The sequence below is a fragment of the Sapajus apella genome, unplaced genomic scaffold (genome assembly GCF_009761245.1).
Source record: "Sapajus apella isolate SASKATOON/1434 unplaced genomic scaffold, GSC_monkey_1.0 scaffold227, whole genome shotgun sequence".
NCBI lineage: Eukaryota > Metazoa > Chordata > Mammalia > Primates > Cebidae > Sapajus > Sapajus apella.
In genome coordinates, this window is record NW_022437167.1 from 172,854 (window position 1) to 195,417 (window position 22,564).

The 22,564-nt window shown below is 56.3% G+C and overlaps 2 protein-coding genes across 8 annotated transcripts; both read left to right on the plus strand.

Annotated features, from left to right (window-relative positions):
• Positions 1-453: 453 nt before the first annotated feature.
• Positions 454-15,174, plus strand: GMIP (GEM interacting protein). Of its 5 annotated transcripts, none has more exons than XM_032271224.1 (21): positions 454-910; positions 1,484-1,566; positions 2,053-2,128; positions 2,236-2,293; positions 2,906-3,031; positions 3,117-3,181; positions 3,281-3,388; positions 6,135-6,215; positions 6,288-6,458; positions 6,589-6,726; positions 7,094-7,290; positions 7,627-7,739; positions 7,856-7,945; positions 9,505-9,582; positions 9,671-9,825; positions 10,023-10,211; positions 10,308-10,445; positions 10,534-10,730; positions 11,047-11,434; positions 14,130-14,196; positions 14,328-15,174. In XM_032271224.1, the coding sequence occupies exons 3-21, from the start codon at positions 2,063-2,065 to the stop codon at positions 14,699-14,701; spliced, it is 2,799 nt and encodes a 932-aa protein (XP_032127115.1). In that variant the 5' UTR covers positions 454-910; positions 1,484-1,566; positions 2,053-2,062; the 3' UTR covers positions 14,702-15,174. The 5 variants fall into 5 exon arrangements, with proteins under 5 accessions (XP_032127115.1, XP_032127110.1, XP_032127111.1 ...); XM_032271219.1 differs by having other exon boundaries at positions 454-604; positions 1,484-1,568; XM_032271220.1 differs by having other exon boundaries at positions 454-604; positions 1,484-1,568; positions 7,865-7,945.
• A 272-nt stretch (positions 15,175-15,446) lies between these two features.
• Positions 15,447-20,642, plus strand: LPAR2 (lysophosphatidic acid receptor 2). Of its 3 annotated transcripts, none has more exons than XM_032271226.1 (4): positions 15,447-16,531; positions 16,653-17,031; positions 17,339-18,080; positions 19,741-20,642. In XM_032271226.1, exons 3-4 carry the CDS (start codon positions 17,339-17,341, stop codon positions 20,052-20,054), a joined length of 1,056 nt encoding a protein of 351 aa, XP_032127117.1. In that variant the 5' UTR covers positions 15,447-16,531; positions 16,653-17,031; the 3' UTR covers positions 20,055-20,642. The 3 variants fall into 3 exon arrangements, with proteins under 3 accessions (XP_032127117.1, XP_032127118.1, XP_032127116.1); XM_032271225.1 differs by having other exon boundaries at positions 15,448-16,531; positions 17,118-18,080; XM_032271227.1 differs by lacking the exon at positions 16,653-17,031.
• Positions 20,643-22,564: the final 1,922 nt, after the last annotated feature.

Sequence of the window (22,564 nt, forward strand, 5' to 3'; positions counted from 1 at the left end):
GGGGTTCCCCAGGCCAGGGGTTCTCCAGCCCCAGAGTATTAGAATTTCAGTTGGAATCGGGCAGAATATCAGGCCTCCACTAGAGGGCACCATGGATCCAGTGAGGCCGAGGTGGTTTCAGGACTCCGAGAGATCCCTGGGCAAGGGGATCACTGCGGTCGTGGATTGTGGGAGCTCCTGGGACAGGCTCCCCGGGACGGATGGACTCTACAACCATTCGGGTAGGAAGGCGCTGGGGTTCCGTGGGATTTGGGGCGGCACAAAGATCTGGGAGGGAAACTATGGTCTAGATGAAGTCCTAGGATGCCCAGGTCAGGGGCACTGCAGCCCTGGGTGGTAGCTCAGGGGGCACCGGCCCCGACCCAGCTTCAAGCGGCTCAGGTAGACCAGGGTGCTATAAAGGCTTCCGGGCTTTGGGGGTGTGGCCACTTGGGGCGTGGTTTGATGTGGGGGCGTGGCCTCCGCCGGGCGGAGCAACGCGGAACTCGGGCGGCGGCAGCGGCGGCAGGAAATTGGGGCTCGGCCCCGCCGGCGCGAGACCCTATCCCCATCCCGGTCCCCGCAGAGCGATCCCCGGGCCCAGGCATGGACGCAGCAGAGCCGGGTAGGGGATCGGAGATTCAGGAGGGGCCTCCCCCAACCGTCCCCTGCTTCCTATATTGAGGGGACACACTTGTCCCGAGAGCCAGGAGAGAAGTTCCTGAATGGGAACGACACAAGGATCCTCCATTATGGGGACCCCTATGCCTGGAGGGGTTCGGGACATCAGCCCTTGACTCCCTCTCCCTCTTCTGATCTCTCACCCCGGATGCCTGGGGGAGGGGGCCCAGGAAGGGGAAGTGGCCGCTTCTGCTTCTGATTTTTGTGATGGGGGCAGGGTGTCACGACTGCTGAGGGAGAGGGCAACGCGGTAGGATCCCCACAGGGCTCCTCTGTAGCCCCCGGGAGCTGGGCAGTGCTGGTCTGGGCCCCCTAGGAGAAGGGGCAGGGGCGGGGGCAGCAGAAATGTGGCAGAGTCTGACTTGGCGTTTCCGGCCGTCTTTGTGTCTGTGTTGTGTGTGTAGTGTCATTCGGTCTTTATGTCCCTCATGGCTTCAGTCTCTCCATGTGTGTTTCTGCCTTAGGCTCTGCCTGGCTGCCCCTTGTGTATTTCCATCTGTCTAGCCTGTGGTTCCATTGTCAGGCCTGCTCTCTTCTCTGGACACTGTGATTGCATCTGGGGCATCTGTTTTGTTAGTTTGCTTCTGGGTCCAGGCAGACCCAGGGTGTGGGTGTCTCTGTTCCCTGAGCAGCTGTCTCTGGTCTCTGTTTGGTGGTGTGTGAGTCCATCTGCCTGCCTCAAGTTGGCCCCAACCAAGCCCCCACACCCCTCTCTTTCTCTCTCTCTTTCCCTTTCTCTTCCACCCCCTCCAATGAGACTGGTTGAGATGCCATGGGTGGAGGAGGCAGTGGTTAGCCCATGTATTATACTCTCCTCCCCCAGGCCTCCCCCCGGCTTCTGAGGGCAGGAAGAGGTACAGTGACATCTTCCGGAGCCTGGACAACCTTGAAATCTCACTGGGGAACGTGTGAGTCTGAGCCTGGGTCACCCCCAAATCCTGCCAAGATGCCCCAAGCCCCTAACCATTTAGGTGCCCTGAAGTCCCATTTGGAACCTGTAACATCTGGAGCCACGTACCTAATAGCCAGAGAAGTCTAGGATGGGACCCTCCAAAATGCCTGGGTACCCCATAAGTGCCCCCCTAAATAGACTGGAAATCCCCAAAGTGGTCCTAGAACCCCTACATATCCTTCTTATAACCCCTTAAAACATTTGTGATCCCTGTAATCCTACTCTATGAACCCCAAAGTTACCTGGGGCCCTTCAGACTCTTTCTCAAATCCCATTTTAAAAAACTCACCTGATTCCCCCATAATACCATTCCTCAGACCTCCCAGATACAAGAGATGCCACAGCGATGATGTTTGCCACAAACAACCCTAGGATCCCCAAGACCCCTTGCAGGACAGACCGAGTATAAGGTGGCATCCTGACACATCTTTACCCCCCAGGACCTTTGAGATGCTGGCTGGAGACCCTCTACTCTCAGAAGACCAAGAACCTGACAAGACCCCCACAGCCACTGTTGTGAGTTGGGACTAGGGGAATAGGGAGGAAGGCTTCAGGCACAGGGGGCCTTAGGAAGGCCAGGTCCCTGCCCTGTTTGCTTCTGATACTGTCTCCCTGCCCCACAGACCAATGAAGCCAGCTGTTGGAGCGGCCCCTCCCCAGAGGGTCCTACACCCCTCACAGGTAGGGGGCTTTGGAGGCCAGGATAGTGGGGACCAAAAGGAGTCTTTCCTTCCACAAGTCACCATTGACCCTCTCTTCCTTGCCAGGCATTGTTTAGGTTTTGGGACTAAGGCAGTACATACCACAGATCCCAGTCCCAGCCCTTAGGGAGACCCCCGTCTGGGTAGAGAATCTGTAAAATAGGCAGGGAGGAGGCTGAGACAGGATCACTGGAGGCCAGAAATTCGAGACCATCCTGAGCAACAGTGAGACACCATCCCTACCAAAAAAAAAAAAAAAAAAAAAATTTAAATTAGCTGGGTATGGTCCTGTAGTCCCAGCTACTTTGGAAGCTGAGGCTAGAGGATCAATTGAGCCCAGGACTTTGAGGCTGCAGTGAGATATGATCACGCCACTGCCCTCCAGCCTGAGCAACAGAGCAAGACCCTGTCTAAAAAAATAAACCAAAAACAGAGAATCTGTAAAATTGCAACCAGGATAAGTGATCCCAAAGCAATGTTAAGGGAGCTGTGAGGGTATAGGATAGGGGCCACTGGTCTGGTCTGGGGGCTTAGGGAAGACGTCCATAGCAGAGTAGGATACAGAGGTCAGAGGTCCATCCATCTTCCCCAGGGGAGGAACTGGATTTGCGGCTCATTCGGACCAATGGGGGTGTGGATGCAGCCCTGGAATATGCCAAGACCTGGAGCCGCTATGCCAAGGAACTGCTTGCCTGGACTGAAAAGAGAGCCAGCTATGGTGAGGACCCCTTCCGCCCAGCCCCAGGCACCAGGCAGTCCCCAGACCCCAGCCAGACCCAGAGCCCTCCTCTCTCTTCCTCCAGAGCTGGAGTTTGCCAAAAGCACCATGAAGATCGCTGAAGCTGGCAAGATGTCCATTCAACAGCAGGTAGTCATGACCAGACCCCCAGAGGGCCCAAACCCCCAGAACCCCAGCCTTGCTCCCACAGATCTTCAGTATCCTCCTGTACCACTCTGTCTCCCCCAGAGCCACATGCCTCTGCAGTACATCTACACTCTGTTTCTGGAGCACGACCTCAACCTGGGAGCCCTGGCCATGGAGACATTGGCCCAGCAGAAAAGAGACTACTACCAGGTGAGGCAGTGGGGTGGAATGTTCCAGAGGGTACCCTGCTGTCCTGTTGTCCTTCAGGCCTGATCCCCTCAGTTCCCAGCAAGCTGGGAGGAAGGCACCACGACCAACGTCACCATTTCACTGATGAGGAAGCTGAGGCCCAGGGATGCCTGGGAACTTGCCCAAGGTTACCCAGCAAAGATTCAAACTGGGCTTCCTGTGCAATTGCAAAATTTTGCTTTTCTTTCTTGCTTTCTTTTTTTTTTTTTTTTTTTTTTAAGACAGAGTCTTGCTCTGTCACCCAAGCTGGAGTGCAATGGCATAATCTTGGCTCACTGCAACCTCTGCTTCCTAGGTTCAAGCAGTTCACCTGCCTCAGCCGCCTGAGCAGCTGGACTTACAGTCGTGCCACCACTCCTGGCTAATTTTTCTATTTTTAGTAGAGACAGGGTTTTACCGTGTTAGCCAGGCTGGTCTCGATCACCTGACCTCACCTGATCCACCCACCTTGGCCTCCCAAAGTGGTAGGATTACAGGAATAAGCCACCATGCCCAGCCAAAAATTTCGTTTTCATTTATGGGGAGGGGCACAAGGTGCTGAGTGTTCTCAGGAAGAAAGTCTTGGCATCTCTGGATCCAGGCAGAAAGGATGAGGTGACCACTTGAGACTTCGGGACATAGGGGTCGGGGAGAGCAGGTCTGGAGAAGACCCCAGGAGAAGAATACTGACTCAGGAAAGGGTGTAGCCAGGCACACACCTGTAATCCCAGCACTTCTGGAGGCCAAGGAGGGAGGATTGCTTGAGCACAGGAGTTTGAGACCAACCTAGGTAACAGAGGGAGACCCTGTCTCTACAAAAAATAAATTGGTTTTTAATTAGCTGGGTCTGGTGCTAATAGTTCTAGCTACTAGGAGGCTGAGGCTGGAGGATTGCCTGAGCCCAGGAGTTCAAGACGAACCTAGCAACATAGTGAGATCTCTGTCTCCATCTACCAAAAAAAAAATTATTTATTTATTTATTTCGACAGAGTCTTGCTCTGTTGCCCAGGCTGGAGTGCTGTGGTACAGTCTTGGCTCACTGCGACCTCCACATCCCAGGTTCAAGCGATTCTCCTGCCTTAGCCTCCCCAGTAGCTGGGATTACAGGCACCTGCCACCACACCCAGCTAGTTTTTCTGTATTTTTAGTAGAAACGAGGTTTCAACTTGTTGGCCAGGCTGGTGTCAAACTCCTGACCTCATCATCTGCCCACCTCGGCCTCCCAAAGCACTGGGATTACAGGCATGAGCCACCGAGTCCAGCCTTATTTATATTTTTTGAGACAGAGTTTCACTTTATTGCCCAGGCTGGAGTGCAGTGGCACGAGCTGGGCTCACTACAATCTCCGCCTCCCAGGTTCAAGTGATTCTCCTGCCTCAGCCTCCCGAGTACCTGGGACTACAGGAGTGTGCCATCACATTTGTATAATTTTTGTATTTTTGTAGAGATAGGGTTTTGCCATGTTGGTCAGGCTGGTCTCGAACTCTTAACCTCAGGTGATCTGCCGACCTCAGCCTTTCAAAGTGCTGGGATTATAGGCATAAGCCACTGTGCCTGGCTAATCAAAACAAAACAAGCAAAAAAAAAAAAAAGCTAGATGCAGTGGCTCATGCCTGTAAATCCCAGCAGTTAGGGAGGCCAAGGTGGGCAGATCACAAGGTCAAGAGTTCGAGACCAGCCTGACCAACGTGGCGAAACCCTGTCTCTACTAAAAATACAAAAAATTAGCCAGGCTTGGTGGTATGTGCCTGTAATCCCAGCTACTCAGGAGGCTGAGGGAGAAGAATCGCTTGAACTTGGGAGGCAGAGGTTGCAGTGAGCCGAGATCACGAGACTCCATCTCAAAAAAGAATTTCTTTTTTTTTTAATTAACTGGGCCTAGTGCACATGCCTATAGTCCTAGCTACTGGGAGGCTGAGGCTGGAGGATTGCTTGAACCGAGGAGTTCAAGTTCAAGACTGCAGTGAACCATAATTGCTCATTTGCACTCCATCCTTGGCAACAGAGGGAGACCCTGTCTCTAGAAGAAAAAAAGAGGCCAGGCATAGTGGCTCATGCTTGTAATCCCAGCACTTTAGGAAACCGAGGCAGGTGGATCACCTGAGGTCACGCGTTCAAGACCAGCCTGGCTAACATGGTAAAACGCTGTCTGTACTAAAAATGCAAAAATTAGCTGGGTGTGGCGGTGGGCACCTGTAATCCAGCTACTCGGGAGGCTGAGGCAGGAGAATCGCTTGAACTAGGGAGGCGGAGGTTGCAGTGAGCTGAGATTGCTCGCTGAGATCACCTGTTGCACTCCAGCCTGGGCAATCTCCGTCTCAAAAAAATAAAATAAATAAAGTCCATGTAATCCCAGCACTTTGGGAGGCCAAGGCGGGTGGATCACGAGGTCAAGAGATCGAGACCATCCTGGTCAACATGGTGAAACCCCGTCTCTACTAAAAATACAAAAAATTAGCTGGGCATGGTGGCACGTGCCTGTAATCCCAGCTACTCAGGAGGCTGAGGCAGGAGAATTGCCTGAACCCAGGAGGCGGAGGTTGCAGTGAGCCGAGATCGCGCCATTGCACTCCAGCCTGGGTAACAAGAGCGAAACTCCGTCTCAAAAAAAAAAAAAAAAAAAGTCCAGAGGTGGCAAAGCGTATGGCACAGGAATGGAAGGACTGGGTGGGTGCTTCTGGAGTGGCCTTAAGGCAGCGTCCCCATTCCCATTTCCAACCCTTGCCAGCCCCTCGCCGCCAAACGGACTGAGATTGAGAAGTGGCGGAAGGAGTTCAAGGAGCAGTGGATGAAAGAGCAGAAGCGGATGGTGAGGCTCGGAATGGGGAGAGGGGTGGGCTGAGAGCAAGGCTTGGATGCTGACCTTCTCATCATCCCCCAGAATGAGGCGGTGCAGGCACTTCGGCGTGCCCAGTTGCAGTATGTGCAACGCAGCGAAGACCTGCGGGCGCGCTCCCAGGGGTCCCCTGAGGACCCGGCCCCCCAGGCCTCGCCGGGACCTAGCAAGCAGCAGGAGCGGCGGCGGCGCTCTCGAGAGGAGGCCCAGGCCAAGGTGGGCAGCCGGCCTCGAGCCCCTGCAGTGCTTTGGCACCCCCTGCCCTCCGCTGTCGCCCACACGTCCCAGTCTTAGGGGCAGGGGCAGGAATTTGGGCCCACCCCGCTCCCGGCCTCCGTTTCCCCAGGTGCAGGAGGCCGAGGTGCTGTACCACGCCTGCATCCGCGAGGCCAACGCGCGGCAGCAGGACCTGGAGACAGCCAAGCAGCGAATCGTGTCGCACGTGCGCAAGCTGGTGTTTCAGGGGGACGAACTGCTGAGGCGGGTGAGGCCCATCCCTAAGGCCATCCTCCCTCACCCTGTTGGGGTCCCAACTGAGTGCCCCACTTCTCACCCCTAAGACACCCTGGGGACACCAGGACTAGGCCGTTTCCCTCTACAGCCAGCTCCCGCCCCAGACCCACTGTCTCGGCCCCACCCTCATGGGGTCCTGTCTCCTGGATGACCGGGCCCTGCTCTGACCATGCCCAGTCCCCTGGGCGACTGCTCTAGTTCCTAAGCCGCCCAGGTGCCTTCCAAACCCTAAACATATTTGCATCTCTAAGGGTCAGGCCCTGCCCCCGTTCTGGCCCCACCCCCAGGCTCCCAGGCCCCGCCCCTGCCCTCCCCAGCCTGCTGTCGCCACCCTGCAGGTGACCCTGGGTCTCTTCCGGCTGCGGGGGGCACAGGCGGAGCGTGGCCCCCGCGCCTTCGCCGCCCTGGCCGAGTGCTGCGTGCCCTTTGAGCCGGGCCAGCGCTACCAGGAGTTTGTGCGGGTACTGCAGCCCGAGGCCCCGCCGCCCCCACCGTCCGCCTTCTCCTTCCAGGAGCTCATTCCCTCCGTGAACAGGTGGGTCGCTGGAGCAGGGACTCGGGAACGAGCCCTGGAATCCCGATGCCAGGATGTTGGCACCGCGGGGCTGGGTACTGAGGTCAGAGAACACAAAGCCTTAGTGGAATTTAGCACTCCAGGCTCTGGGGAATCTTAGGAGGGTGGATGGGTTGTCCCCGTCCTAGGGGCAGGGGCAGGAATTTGGGGCTACTGTATTCAGGGGGCCACAATGCCCATAGGTATCAGGGCTTGCAGAGCTAAGTGCTTGGAGTTGGTACCTAAACATGATGCCTGGGTGCCATCACCCCAGGCCAGTTTCCTGGGGATCAAACTTTCAAGCCCCTGTCTTCTCAGCTCCCCTCTGGACATCAGAAAGAAGCTCTCCGGGCCCCTACCTCCAAGGCTGGATGAGAATTCAGCTGAGCCAGGCCCTTGGGAGGACCCGGGCACAGGCTGGCGCTGGCAAGGTGAGTGCAATGAGGGCCGTGTAGGAGTGGTGCCAGGAGTTCGTTCCCACCATAGGTGGGTTGCAGGAGCAGGGGTTGGGAGCAGGAGACCATCCTTATTGACCTGTCCCACCTAGGGACTCCAGGCCCCACTCCGGGCAGCGATGTGGACAGCGTGGGCGGCGGCAGTGAGTCTCGGTCCCTGGACTCACCCACTTCCAGCCCAGGTAGGGCTAGGACCTGGTCCTGACCCACACTCCACCTGTGACCATCCTCCAGCCCTTGGCCAAGCTCTGACCCTCAATCTTTAACTATCCTTTGACCTCTGACCTATCCCACACCCCTGCCATATTTCCTCAACCTCTTTTTTCACCTTTTAAAATTTTTATTTATTTATTTTTTAGAGACAGAGTCTCACTCTGTCGCCCAGGTTGGGGAGAGCAATGGTGGCATCTCAGCTCACTGCAACCTCTGCCTCCCAGGTTCAAATGCTTCTCCTGTCTCAGATGCTTCTCTACTCAGGGGCCCAGAGTAGATGGGATTACAGGCATGCACCACCACACCAGCTGATTTTTATATTTTTTAGTAGAGATGGGGTTTCACCATGTTGGCCAGGCTGATCTCAAACTCCCGACCTCAGGTGATCTGCCTGCCTCAGTCTCCCAAAGTGCTGGGATTACAGGTGTAAGCCACTGCACCCAGCATTTTCTTTCTTTCTTTAATTTAGTTTTAAGGAGCAGGGAGTTTAATAGGCAAGAAAGAAGGGGGAAGATGCCGGGCGCGGTGGCTCAAGCCTGTAATCCCAGCACTTTGGGAGGCCGAGGCGGGTGGATCACGAGGTCAAGAGATCGAGACCATCCTGGCCAACATGGTAAAACCCCGTCTCTACTAAAAATACAAAAAATTAGCCGGGCGCGGTGGCTCAAGCCTGTAATCCCAGCACTTTGGGAGGCCGAGGCGGGTGGATCACGAGGTCAAGAGATCGAGACCATCCTGGTCAACATGGTGAAACCCCGTCTCTACTAAAAATACAAAAAAAATTAGCTGGGCATGGTGGCACGTGCCTGTAATCCCAGCTACTCAGGAGGCTGAGGCAGGAGAATTGCCTGAACCCAGGAGGCGGAGGTTGCGGTGAGCCGAGATCGCGCCATTGCACTCCACCCTGGGTAACAAGAGCGAAACTCCGTCTCAAAAAAAAAAAAAGAAAGAAGGGGGAAGAAAGAAAGAAGAGGCTCCCCTGTACAGAGACGGAGGGGTCTCCAAAGCCGAGAGATGGGACCTTTGAATATTTTTTTGACACAGAGTCTTGCTCTGTTGCCCAGGCTGGAGTGCAGTGGTGCAATCTTGGCTTATTGCAACCTCCGCCTCCCAGGTTCAAGCGATTCTCATGCCTCAGCCTCCTGAATAGCTGGGACTACAGGTACCCACCACCATGCCTGGCTAATTTTTGTAGTTTTAGTAGAGATGAGGTTTCGCCATGTTGGCCAGGCTGGTCTCAAACTCCTTGCCTCATGTGATTCTCCTGCCTCAGCCTCCCAAAGTGCTGGGATTATAGGCATGAGCCACCATGCCCAGCCTATTTCCTCAACCTCTTGATCCAGCTTCTGAACCACCCCCTGCCCCGACCCCGGGCTGCTGACCCAATTCTCCAACCCTTAACCACTGACCTGTCTAATCCCTCTCCTGACCTCTGACCCCTTGGGAATTAGTGGGTGGTACTGGAAGCCCTAATAAAGCAGGAGTGCCTCCGTAGCCCAGGAATCTCCCATGATTCCTCTGACCCCAGGCGCTGGCAGGCGGCGGCTGGTGAAGGCTTCGTCCACAGGCACTGAGTCCTCAGATGACTTTGAGGAGCGAGACCCTGGTGAGGCTGGAAGCAGACAGGGTAGGGCAGGATGGGACAGCGCAGGGCAGGAGGTGGACCAGGCACCCCTGACCCTGTCTCCCTGCAGACCTGGGAGACGGGCTGGAGAATGGGCTGGGGAGCCCCTTCAGGAAGTGGACGCTGTCCAGCGCGGCTCAGACCCACCGGCTGCGGCGACTGCGGGGCCCAGCCAAGTGCCGCGAGTGTGAAGCCTTCATGGTCAGCGGGACGGAGTGTGAGGAGGTGTGGCCTGGGCCGATGACCAAATGACCTCTGCTGACCCCTGATCACCTCCCCAACCTAAGATTCCTACAACCTTTCTGCCCCCAGGACCCACCCTAATCTGATGTCTCCCATAAGCCCCCATTCCTTGAGGATCCCTGTTAGCTCTTCCCCCACTGGTCCCTAATGACCCCCTGTCCCTGCGACCTTCCCTGCAGTGCTTCCTGACCTGCCACAAGCGCTGCCTGGAGACTCTGCTGATCCTCTGTGGACATAGGCGGCTCCCAGCCCGGACACCCATCTTTGGGGTTGACTTCCTGCAGCTCCCCAGAGACTTCCCGGAGGAAGTACCCTTTGTGGTCACAAGGTGCACAGCTGAGATAGAACACCGCGCCCTGGATGTGCAGGTGCTGCCCTGACCCTTCATCATCCCCGGAAGTGACCTGAGCAAATCAATGGCCTGATCACGAACCAGGCGTCCGTCTCTCCCCCTCACCCTGCAGGGCATTTACCGGGTCAGCGGGTCCCGGGTCCGTGTGGAGCGTCTGTGCCAGGCTTTCGAGAATGGCCGAGCGTTGGTGGAGCTGTCGGGGAACTCGCCTCACGACGTCTCGAGTGTCCTCAAGCGGTTTCTCCAGGAGGTGGGTGCTCAGGACACTGAGGGGGGCGTGGGCAGGGGCCCTCTGCAGCCCACCCACACTCGTATCGCGCCCCCCATTCCGCCCCCAGCTCACCGACCCCGTGATCCCCTTCCACCTCTACGACGCCTTCATCTCTCTGGCTAAGACCCTGCATGCAGACCCTGGGGACGACCGCAGGACCCCCAGCCGCAGCCCTGAGGTTATCCCCTCGCTCAAGACCCTCTTGGCGCAGCTGCCTCACTCTAACTACAACACCCTGCGGCACCTGGTGGCCCATCTGTTCAGGTGTGCACGGGCCCCTGAGCCCTGAAACGCCACCCTCTTCCCTGGACGCGTGACTACTGACTTCCCTGGCCGACCCCTGACACTGACCTCTGACCTTTGGCCTATGTTTTCCGAACTCTGAACCTTAATCCATGATTCATAACTTTGGCTACTGACCCCTGACCCCCAACCCTGGATATGTGGCTGCTGGTCTCAGAGGATTTACACCTGTGATACGGGCAAGTCACCACGAAGCTGGCCTGCAGGTCCCACCCTTGCCCTCAGACCAATGACCTTGCACCTTGTACCCTGACCTTTCTCTTCACACCATCCCCAGGGTGGCTGCACGGTTTATGGAAAACAAGATGTCTGCCAACAATCTGGGCATTGTGTTCGGGCCAACGCTGCTGCGGCCACCGGACGGTCCTCGGGCAGCCGGCGCCATCCCTGTCAGTTGCCTGCTGGACTCTGGGCATCAGGCCCAGCTTGTGGAGTTCCTCATCGTGCACTACGAGCAGATCTTCGGGATGGATGAGCTCCCCCAGGCCACCGAGCCCCCACCCCAAGACTCCAGCCCAGCCCCTGGGTCCCTCACAACCAGTCCCCAACCGCCACCCCTGCACCTTGACCCGGACTCCCAGCCCCCTATCCTAGCCTCGTCCCCCGGCCCGGACCCCCAGCCCCACAGTGACATGGAGCAGCATCCCACCGCTACGCCCACTGAGGTAGGAACCCACGGGGCCCACAGCCGTGGAGAGGGCCTTGTCTCTGTTCAGTTCTCTTACCCTCTCTTTCATCTTCCTTTGAAAATTGGAAAATTTCCTTCATTCTCCCCCTCCCTTCCTCATTTAACTTGTGTTCATTCTGGAAGGAATAGTGAGGAATGAGCAGTGGGCAGAGATGGTGTAACCAGAGGGGACAGCCCTGCAGAGGTACTAACATGGGTGCTCATTCATGCCTCCAACTGAATATTTATTGAACATCTACTGTGTACCAAGCATTGTCGTAGGCATTGCAGATACATCCATGAGCTAAATATCCAAAGACCTTGTCCTCTCTGTGTCTTAGTGGAGAGAGACCAACAATAAACGTGACACTAAGTCTGTTATCTGGGACGTGATAAGGTGATGGCGATAAGGGTAACGATCATTAAAAGACAGAGTAATGGCTGGGCGTGGTGGCTCATGCCTGTAATCCCAGCACTCTGGGAGGCTGAGGCAGGCACATCACCCGAGGTCAGGAGTTCAAGACCAGCCTGACTAACATGGAGAAACCCCGCCTCTACTAAAAATATAAAAATTAGCCGGGCATGGTGGTGTGCACCTGTTAATCCCAGCTACTCGGGAGGCTGAGGCAGGAGAATTGCTTGAGCCTGGGAAGCAGAGGATGTAGTGAGCCAAGATGGCGCCACTGCACTCCAGCCTGGGCGACAGAGCGAGACTCCATCTCCAAAAAACAAAACAAAACAAAACAGACACAGGACACAGGGGAGCAGTACTGTGGGAGCGTAGAGGGCAGTCTGTAGCACGGAGCAGGTCTTATAGAGCAGGTAGATTTGAGCATTTGAGCAAAGACTGGAAGGACGTGAAGGAGTGAGCCAGCCACGTGAAGCTCAGGTGAAGGGTGTTCCAGGCAAAGGGAATAGCCAGTGCAAAGACCCTGAGGTAGGAGCACAGCCCCACTCTGTAATGAATAAGGGGAAGGTGGTAGGAAGTGATACGAAAGAGGAGTGGGCTCAGGTGGCTCTGCCAGCCACCCCGACCTTGCATCTGCTATGCACAGGATGTGGAACACCACAGAGCACTCCTATGCACAGGACACAGACCACCACTGAATGCACACCTGCTATGCAGGGGATACTACAGAGGCTTCCTGTTGTCCTCTCCACGGTCCTGAGAAGTAGGCGCTGTTAGTGAAAATCATTTACGGATGAAACAGTGCAGGCTCTCAGCAGTGAATGGCCTAAAAGGGGAGCTGTAGCAGTTGGAATCTTTTTTTTTGTCTTTGGAGATAGAATCTCACTGTGTTGCCCAGGCTGGAGCAATCTTGGCTCACCACAACCTCCACCTCCCGGGTTCAATTGATTCTCATGCCTCAGCCCCCCGAGTAGCTGGGACTATAGGCGCGTGCCACCACACCTGGCTAATTTTTGTTTTTTTAGCAGAGACAAGGTTTCACCATGTTGGCCAGGGTGGTCTTGAACTCCCGACCTCAAGTAATCCACCTGCGTCAGCCACTGTACCCGGCCGCAGTTAGAATCTTTTTTTTTTTGGACGGAGTTTTGCTCTTGTTGCCCAGGCTGGAGTGCAATGGCATGATCTCAGCTCACCGCAACCTCTGCCACCTGGGTTCAAGTGATTCTCCTGCCTCAGCCTCTGGAGTAGCTGGATTACAGGCATGCGCCACCATGCCTGGCTAATTTTTTATTTTCTTTTTTGAGACGGAGTCTCACTCTGTTGCCCAGGGGCTCACTGCAACCACTGCCTCCCAGGTTCAAGCGATTCTCCTGCCTCAGCCTCCTGACTAGCTGGGATTATAGGCACGTGCCACCATGCCCAAGTAATTTTTATATTTTCGGTAGAGATGGGATTTCATCATGTTAGGCTGATCTCGAACTCCTGACCTCGTGATCTGCCCACCTTGGCTTCCCAAAGTGCTGGGACAACAGACATGAGCCACTGTGCCCAGCCTGGCTAATTTTTTTGTATTTTTATTAGAGATGGGGTTTCACCATGTTGGTCAGGCTGGTCTCCAACTCCCAACCTCAGGTGATCCGCCCACCTCAGCCTCCCAAAGTGCTGGGATTACAGGTGTGAGCCACTGTGCCTGGCCTAGAATCTTTAACAAAGGTCACCAGTGTGGATCCAGAGCTCAGCTGTGAACCAGGAAGCAGCAGCACCCGCCGCTCTGGACTGCTAGAACAGTCCATGCCCAAGGCCTGAGCTGCTGGCTACTGCACCCGCCATTCCTGAGAGCAAGGATCTCTCCTGCAGTGGCCCAGAGCTGGGAAGCGGCTGCTGGTGAACTGAGGGTCTCTGAGAGCTGGAATGGCTCATAAAGTGCTCAGGACAGTGTCTGATGTGTAGAAAGAACCCAAGCTACCAACCATTTAGCTAAAAATGGCACAGTGAGGTTGATAAGGTTGCAGAGAGCAGCCCAGGATGGTAGTTCAGAGGCCCCACCTGGTCCTAATGTGGAGAAGGCTGAGCCACTCCCTGGGCTGGCCCTCTGCTAAACAAGGATTCTCCCACCCTCGTGGAGCCCATAGCTCAGACTCAATGAATGACACTGCTCTGTGCCGGAAGGGCAGGCAGGATACTTATGATTATTACTATTATTATTATTATTATTTTGAGATGGAGTCTCACTTCTTCTTGGGATTTTAGTTTTAGGGTCTCATTCTTGGGTTTCTCCCTGCAGATTCCAACTCCACAGAGTGACCAGAGAGAGGAAATGGCTGAAGACATCAAAGATGGAGGAGGGGAAGGTGAGTATGTGAGGGAGAGGTTCTGGGGCTGCCCTGGCCCCAGGGTGGCTTGGCTAAAAGATGATTCCTGGTGTGGGGGTGTCCAGAGAACTTGGGAGTACTCTGCGCTGACCACTCACCCGTACACACAGCGTCCAGCCAAGGCCCTGAGGACTCACTCCTGGGGACACAGTCTCGTGGCCACTTCAGCCGCCAGCCAGTGAAGTATCCCCGGGGCGGTGTGCGGCCTGTCACCCACCAGCTGTCCAGTCTGGCCCTGGTGGCTTCCAAGCTGTGCGAAGAGACCCCCATCACATCAGTGCCCAGAGGGAGTTTGCGGGGGCGGGGGCCCAGCCCTGCAACCACCTCCCGTGAGGGCAGCCCCCTGCGCCGCACCCCGCTGCCCAAGCATTTTGAGATCACCCAGGAGACAGCCCGGCTACTGTCCAAACTGGACAGCGAGGCTGTGCCCAGGGCCACCTGCTGCCCAGACGTCCAGCCTGAGGAAACCGAGGACCATCTCTGACCACCCCGGCAGGGAAGAGGCCCAGGACTGAGAAGACAGACCCAGATCTCCCTACCTCCCGCCACCTGGTGGCCAAACACCCAGCCAGCAGTTCAATGTTGGGAGGTCAAGAGGGTCCCTATCAGGAAAAACTGTTTAATACATGGCCTGGGGGAGGTCTAAAACCCTTTTTGGGGGCAATGTCCCAGAATCCCCCCACTAGACACAGCTCATTGCCAAGCGTCAGGGTCACTCGAGCTCAGAGGTCACTCAGGGTCAATACTCAGGGTCAATATAGGTTATGAGTTCTTTGGAGTGCATCCTAGCCTCTGACCCCTGGGACAGGGGTGCCTTTTGCTACTTTGGTTGTGGTCACTCCCCCACACCTGCCTGCCTCCTCGCACTCCAAGTGACCTTGGAGGAGATGGGCAGCTCAGACTCCACATTCTGGTGGTGCTTGGGGTCTGATGGCCTCTAATAAACTGTGTCCTGTATGCCCTTGGGTTTGTCTCTGCCAGGGGAGAGCCCAGTGTAGGCAGCAGTCCTTGCCCCTTATTTACCAATCAGGGGAATCCAGGCCTCCTCCTTTTTTGTTTATTGAGATGGATGGAGTCTCACTCTGTGGCCAGGCTGGAGTGCAGTGGCATGATCTCGGCTCACTGTAACCTCTGCCTCCCAAGTTCAAGTGATTCTCCTGCCTCAGCCTCCTTAGTAGCTGGGACTACAGGCCTGTGGCACCAGGCCTAGCTAAATTTTTTGTATTTTTAGTAGAGATGGGTTTCACCATGTTGGCCTGGGATGGTCTCGATCTCCTGATCCGCCTGCCTCGGCCTCCCAAAGTGCTGGGATTACAGGAGTGGGCCACTGCGCTCAGCCTCAAGGCCTCCTTCTGGCATCGTCAAACATGCTGGTGCACCTACCTAAAGGCATCTGGAGCTGGGCCACAGCACCCGGCTGAGTCACACCGGCCCGGCCCTCCCGGAGCTCTGGGTTCCCAATCCGGTCCTGCATAACCAGATACAGTATAACAAAGTGCAGATAACCGGGACAATGGGGCTGTGTGCTCTGGACCGTGGGAGCCCCGGGCCGCTGCACGGGGCCGAGGGAGGAAGCCGCAGGGCAGGGCAGGGCCAGGCTGTGCAGGAGGCAGCGCTGTCCCAGGGTGGGGGAGTGCGGGGGCGGGACTGCAAAACCCTAGCTTGCCCAAGATCAGCTGGGGCCGCAGAGATGGGCCCCGCGCGGGAGGCCGCGGCGCCCGGTAGCTGCAAGCTTGGAAAGCAGAGGCTGGGCGGGGGTCCGGGCAGTGGGAGCCGAGTCGGATCAGGGAGTGGCTAGTAACTCGGCGGCCGATTGGACACGAAGAAGAGCTCGGGGTGGGGCTGGGAGGGTGGGGGTCCGGACCCGGGGCGCGGACCCTAGACCACCTAGAACTACACCCTGGCGGCGCGAGGTCACGGTGGGAATTCTCGGGTCGCCCGAGTGACTCGAAACTGCGGGCGCGTGAGGTGTGCAGGAATCCGGGTGGGGGTCCCCCGCCGGAAATGGAGAGGGGCGACTGAGGGGCCGCGAGGCGGGGAGGAAACTGGAGGGTTGCGGTTCCGGGCGACTCCGCCACCGACGCGGCCTCGAAGGCGGGGCTCTCCCAGGTGGCGGGGCGGGGCGGGGCTCCCCAGGTGGCCGGGGCGGGGGCGGGGCGCCGGGGGAGACCCCGCCTCCTGTGCCCTCTCTGCAGCCCGCGCCGGGCGCACCCGGACGCTCCTCCGCTCCCGCCGCGGTCGCCGGGCCATGGGCCTGGAACCCTCCCCAACCCCCCGCGAGCCTGCCTCGTCTGCAGCGTGACGGGTGGCCCAGGTGAGGCCGGCACGGACGGGAGGCGGGCGGGTGCGGGCCTGGGCCCGGGGGTAGGGCGCGGCACGTGCCTGCGGGGCCAGGACGCTGCCCCCTGATCCCTTTCCCCCTACCCCTTCCCCAGCCTGGAGACGCCTGGAGGCCCTGCCAGCCGTCCCTTCCCCAACCGCTGTCTTTGTCCCGGAGACCGCCAATGTCCTCCGTCCCACCCGGAACAGCCCAGTGCCCCGCCCGTTTGGGAAGCACTGGCGCCCAAATCCTGCTCCCCAACTTCTGGGGCCGCCTCTGCCCACTCAGATCACCTCCACGTCTCGGCACCGCCCCCTCGCAGGGTCTTAGCAAGTGACCGCACCCTTGTGCACCCACGCCCCGGGGTCTCTGCTCCCTACACTGACTCCGGCACCAAGTGACCCATCCTCATCTCGTCCCGCAGCTCACACCCCTTTGTCTTGCCCTAACCCTCCTCTCCCCACAACCCAAACCGGATCACACAGTGGTGGCAGGTGAGTTGGGATTGGACCACGGATGTGTTTTGTTTCGCTGCTTCTGGTTAAAAAACCCATTGACTTGTGTGATGTCGTGCACACAGGTCTTAGCAGTAGATAAGAAACAGCTGCTCGTCAACCCCCACCCAAGCCCCAAGGAGCTTGCGTTTTCCAGGCCACCCTGGTCCTCACCACTGCCACTTTGCTCCAAGGCATCTGAATTCGAGACCCTTCCCCTTCCTGTGCTGACCCTCCTCTGCAGCTGCCGCCCCTCCCTGTGTCCTTCCAAGAAGCGCCACATGCACTGATCTCTGTGTGTCCCCAGATGGTCACCATGGGCCAGTGCTACTACAACGAGACCATTGGCTTCTTCTATAACAACAGTGGCAAGGAGCTCAGCTCCCACTGGCGGCCCAAGGACATAGTCGTGGTGGCACTGGGGCTGACCGTCAGCGTGCTGGTGCTGCTGACCAACCTGCTGGTCATAGCAGCCATCGCGTCCAACCGCCGCTTCCACCAGCCCATCTACTACCTGCTGGGCAACCTGGCCGCGGCTGACCTCTTCGCAGGCGTGGCGTACCTCTTCCTCATGTTCCACACCGGCCCCCGCACAGCCCGGCTTTCCCTTGAGGGTTGGTTCCTGCGGCAGGGCTTGCTGGACACAAGCCTCACGGCGTCGGTGGCCACACTGCTGGCCATCGCGGTGGAGCGGCACCGCAGCGTGATGGCCGTGCAGCTGCACAGCCGCCTGCCCCGTGGCCGCGTCGTCATGCTCATTGTGGGCGTGTGGATGGCTGCCCTGGGCCTGGGGCTGCTGCCTGCCCACTCCTGGCACTGCCTCTGCGCCCTGGACCGCTGCTCACGCATGGCACCCCTGCTCAGCCGCTCCTATTTGGCCGTCTGGGCTCTGTCCAGCCTGCTTGTCTTCCTGCTCATGGTGGCTGTCTACACCCGCATTTTCTTCTATGTGCGGCGGCGAGTGCAGCGCATGGCGGAGCATGTCAGCTGCCACCCCCGCTACCGAGAGACCACGCTCAGCCTGGTTAAGACTGTTGTCATCATCCTGGGTGAGTGGGACCCTCGGGGGGCCCACAGGGACCCTGCTTCCCCCAATTTCCCACAAGACACTGTGAAGCAACAAGCAAAACAAGCTACCTGATAGAGGGTGATGGGTGGCTGACTTAGGTGGGGAATGTCCTTTAGGGAGGTGGTCTGCGAGCAGAGGCCTGAATGCTGAGGACAGGAACAGAGAGAGTTCCAGGCAGAGGAGACACAAAGTAAAAACTTCAAGGCAGTACCAGGCTAGAGCCTCTAAAGAGGAAAGCTGGCTTGTGAGGAGGGTTCAGCAAGGCCTCAAGGGGCATGGACAGGAGTCATATTTTATTTTGAGTTTTGTGGGAAGCCCTTAAGAGTTTTTAGCAATGTTAAACCTGGTTTAACAAAAAGCCTTTAAATTATTTTTTAATCTATACATATTTTTACATTTCAATTTGTTTTTTTCCAGGGTAAGTGGGGAAGGACATTTCAATTTTTTTTTTTTTTTTTGAGACGGAGTTTCACTCATGTTACCCAGGCTGGAGTGCAATGGCGCGATCTCGGCTCACCGCAACCTCCGCCTCCTGGGTTCAGGCAATTCTCCTGCCTCAGCCTCCTGAGTAGCTGGGATTACAGGCACGCGCCACCATGCGCAGCTAATTTTTTGTATTTTTAGTAGAGATGGGGTTTCACCATGTTGACCAGGATGGTCTCGATCTCTTGACCTCGTGATCCACCCGCCTCGGCCTCCCAAAGTGCTGGGATTACAGGCTTGAGCCACCGCGCCCGGCCACATTTCAATATTTTTTAAGAGATAGGGTCTTACTCTGTTGCCCAGGCTAGATTACAGTGGATCCATCATAGCTCACTGCAGCCTCAACCTTCTGGGCTCAGGCGATCCCCCTGCCTCAACCTCCTGAGTAGCTGGGACTACATGCACCACCATGCCTGGCTAATTTTCTTTTTTCTTTATTTTTATTTTTTAGAGATGGGGTCTAGCTATGTTTTCCAGGCTGGAGAGCAGTGGCTATTCACAGGCGCGATCCCACTACTGATCAGCACGGGAGTTTTGATCTGCTCTGCTTCCGACCTGGGCTGGTTCAATCCTCCTTAGGCAACCTGGTGGTCCTCCGCTCCCGGGAGGTCACCATATTGATGCCAAACTTAGTGCGGACACCCGAGCGGCACAGTGCACTATAGCCCAGAACTCCTGGGCTCAAGCGATCCTCCAGCCTCAGCCTCCCGAGTAGTTGGGACTACAGGCACGTGCCACTGTGCCCGGCCAGGCTAATTTTTTATTTTTTGTAGAGACAGGGTCTCACCATATTGCACAGGCTGGTCTCAAACTCCTGGCCTCAAGTGACTTTCCTGCCTCAGTCTCTCAAAAGCTGCAGTGAGGTGCTGAGTGATCCTTCTGTCACCACGGCACTCCAGCCTAGGTGACAGAAGGAGACCCTGTCTCAAAAAAACACACACAAAATGTGCAGTGCCTTGGCCACTGTGTACTAATTAGCACAGATGTCACCTTTTAGCAGGTCTTCCTGTGACACTGCAGAATCAGCAAAACAAGCAGCTCTTGCACTGCAAACTGCACCGTTATTGCTCGAGCCCTGGAGACCAACCCCAAACTGAATGCTGCGGGTGCCGGGCCTCTGACAGCTGGCCCCGCTCACCTCCGCCTCTATCCCACAGGGGCGTTTGTGGTCTGCTGGACACCAGGCCAGGTGGTGCTGCTCCTGGATGGTCTGGGCTGCCAGTCCTGCAATGTCCTGGCTGTGGAGAAGTACTTCCTCCTGTTGGCCGAGGCCAACTCACTGGTCAATGCTGCTGTGTACTCTTGCCGAGATGCTGAGATGCGCCGCACCTTCCGCCGCCTCCTCTGCTGCGCGTGCCTCCGCCGGTCCCCCCATGAGTCTGCCCACGATGCCTCCTCTGCCCGGGGGCATGCCAGCACTCGCATTATGCTTCCCGAGAATGGCCACCCACTGATGGATTCCACCCTTTAGCTAGCTTGGACTTCAGCAGGATGCAGCAAGTAACAAATCCGCAGCCCTTAACGACTCGTGGCTTAACCCAACCATCGGGATTGACTGAACAGCAGGCCAGGGTCTGGCACAGCACAGCACCCCTGCCAGCCCTCCCCAGGCACACCACTTTGCCCAGGGCACAGGAGCTTGGGGTCATCTCCTACCGCCTGGGGGCGTCGGATGGGGTGTAGGAATCTCGCTCTTCAGTCATCTCAGGTTTAGGGGATTTGTAACAGACGTTTTTCTGTTTTCACTGCGTGTCCCACTGGTAAACCCTGTGGACTGGTTCCTGCTGTGATGCTGAGGGTTTTAAAGAGGGGAGAGATGAGGGCTCTCTCGGGCCATGCTACCCGGTGTGACTGGGTAACGAGGACATACTGTGGACACTCCATCTTCCTGAGGCTGATTCTTTAGCGGCGGAGACTGGGGGGTGCAGAGTGTGAGCTCTGGGAAAGGTTTGTGGCTCCTTGCAGCCTCCAGGGGCTGGCCTGTCCTCATTAGAATCGAAGCAGTCCACGGGGAGGGCAGGATCCAAGGAGTAAACCTTTTCACTCTGAGGTCTCCAAAGCATTTGTTGTTACCAATTCAGACAGTGTATCTGTCCCCGTGTCCCAGAATTGTCCACCTTGGCTCAGGTCCAGCAAGGACCCTTCAGCATGCTCTCTCCTTGGCCCTGTGCTCGCTCTTCTTCAGTCTGGCTGGCTGTTACTCCATCTCTCTCTTTTTTTAGACAGAGTCTCACTTTGTAGCCCAGGCTGGAGAGCAGTGGCACAATCTCAGCCCACTGCAACCTCCACCTCCAGGTTTGAGATGCTCATGCTTCAGAGGAAACTGGGATTACAGGTGCGCGCCACCACGCCCGGCTAATCTTTGTATTTTTATTATTTATTTATTTTTGAGAGGGAGTCTCGCTCTGTCACCCAGGCTGAGTGCAGTGGTGTGATTTTGGCTCGTTGCAACTTCTGCCTCCGGGGTTCAAGTGATTCTCCTGCCTCAGCCTCCAGAGTAGCTGGGATTTCAGGCATCTACCACCATGCCTGGCTAATTTTTGTATTTTAGTAGAGATGGGGTTTCACCATGTTGGCCGGGCTGGTCTTGAGCTCCTGACCACCTCAAATGATCCACCTGCCTCAGCCTTCCAAAGTGCTGGGATTACAGACGTGAGACACCTCACCCAGCCTTTTTTTTTTTTTTTTGTGACAGAGTCTCACTCTGTCACTCAGGCAGGCTGGAGTACAATGGCGTGATCACGGCTCACTGCATCCTCCACCCCTGGGTTTGAGCAATTCTCTTGCCTCAGCCTCCGCAGTAGACGGGACTACAGGTGCATACCACCATGCCCAGCTAATTTTTTGTATTTTATTAGAGATGGGGTTTTACCATGTTGCCCAGGCTAGTCTCGAACTCCTGATCTCAGGTGATCCATCCACCTCGGCCTCCCAAAGTGCTGGGATTACAGGGCTGAGCCGCTGCGCCCAGCCGGTCTTACTTATTTTCATGTGACAACACTGACTCAGGTTGAGATCTGGCCTGCGATTAGCACAGCTTGGAAAAGGCACATACATGCCTCTAGGGACCAAAGAGGCCCCTGCAGAAGGGACTTCAGATTCCTACAAAGCCCAGAGTTGGTCCCAAGCTCAGCTGAGCCTTCCCTACCTCACCCACAGCACCCAACTCATGAGTGCCAGACCCACGATGAGCCCCCTCCGAGATGCTCAGGGAGGCCCCCTCCAAGGCACAGTGTATGCCAGGATCTCGTTCTCTGTCCCCACCCCACCAGTGAGGAGGTGGGGTTATGTCCTTACTTTTGAGTCCCATGCTGAATAACAGCTGAATTTGAACCCAGGTAACTCAGAGACCAAATTTCTTTCTTTTCTTTCTTTTTTTTTTTTTCTTTGAGATAGGGTCTCTCTTTGTTTCCAGGCTGGAGAGCAGTGGCATGATCTTGGCTCACTGCAACCTTGATCACTTAGGCTCAAGCCATTTTCCTGAGACTACAGTTGTGTGCCACCACAACTGGCTAGTTTTTAAATTTTTCTTTAGAGATGGAGTCTCTCTATGATGTCCAGGTTGGTCTTGAACTCCTAGGCTCAAGTGATTCTCCTGCCTTAGCCTCCCACAGTGTTGAGATTACAGGCATGAAGGCATGAGCCACTGCACCCAGCTAGAGAGGCCAAATTCTTTTTTTTTTTTTTTTTAGACAGGGTCTCACCCTTGTTGCCCAGGCGGAGTACAGTAGCGTGATCTCGGCTCACTGCAACCTCCACCTCCTGGGTTCAAGTGATTCTCCTGCCTCAGCCTCTTGAGTAGCTGGGATTACAGGCATGCACCACCACACCCGGCTAATTTTTGTATTTTTAGTAGAGACGGTTTCACCGTGTTGACCAAGCTGGTCTCAAACTCCTAACCTCTGGTGATCTTCCTACCTCGGCCACCCAAGGTGTTGGGATTACAGGCATGAGCCACCGAGCCTGGCTGGTCAAATTCTC

What these genes read in the sequence shown, in the direction of transcription:
- GMIP (XM_032271219.1), top strand. An exon ending in TGAAAAGAGAGCCAGCTATG is followed by an intron (nt 3,032 to 3,116) that starts GTGAGGACCCCT and finishes CTCTTCCTCCAG; the next exon opens with AGCTGGAGTTTGCCAAAAGC. An exon ending in CCACCGCTACGCCCACTGAG is followed by an intron (nt 11,435 to 14,129) that starts GTAGGAACCCAC and finishes TTCTCCCTGCAG; the next exon opens with ATTCCAACTCCACAGAGTGA.
- LPAR2 (XM_032271226.1), top strand. Translation starts at nt 17,339, where the DNA reads ATGGTCACCATGGGCCAGTGCTACTACAACGAGACCATTGGCTTCTTC. An exon ending in GACTGTTGTCATCATCCTGG is followed by an intron (nt 18,081 to 19,740) that starts GTGAGTGGGACC and finishes TCTATCCCACAG; the next exon opens with GGGCGTTTGTGGTCTGCTGG.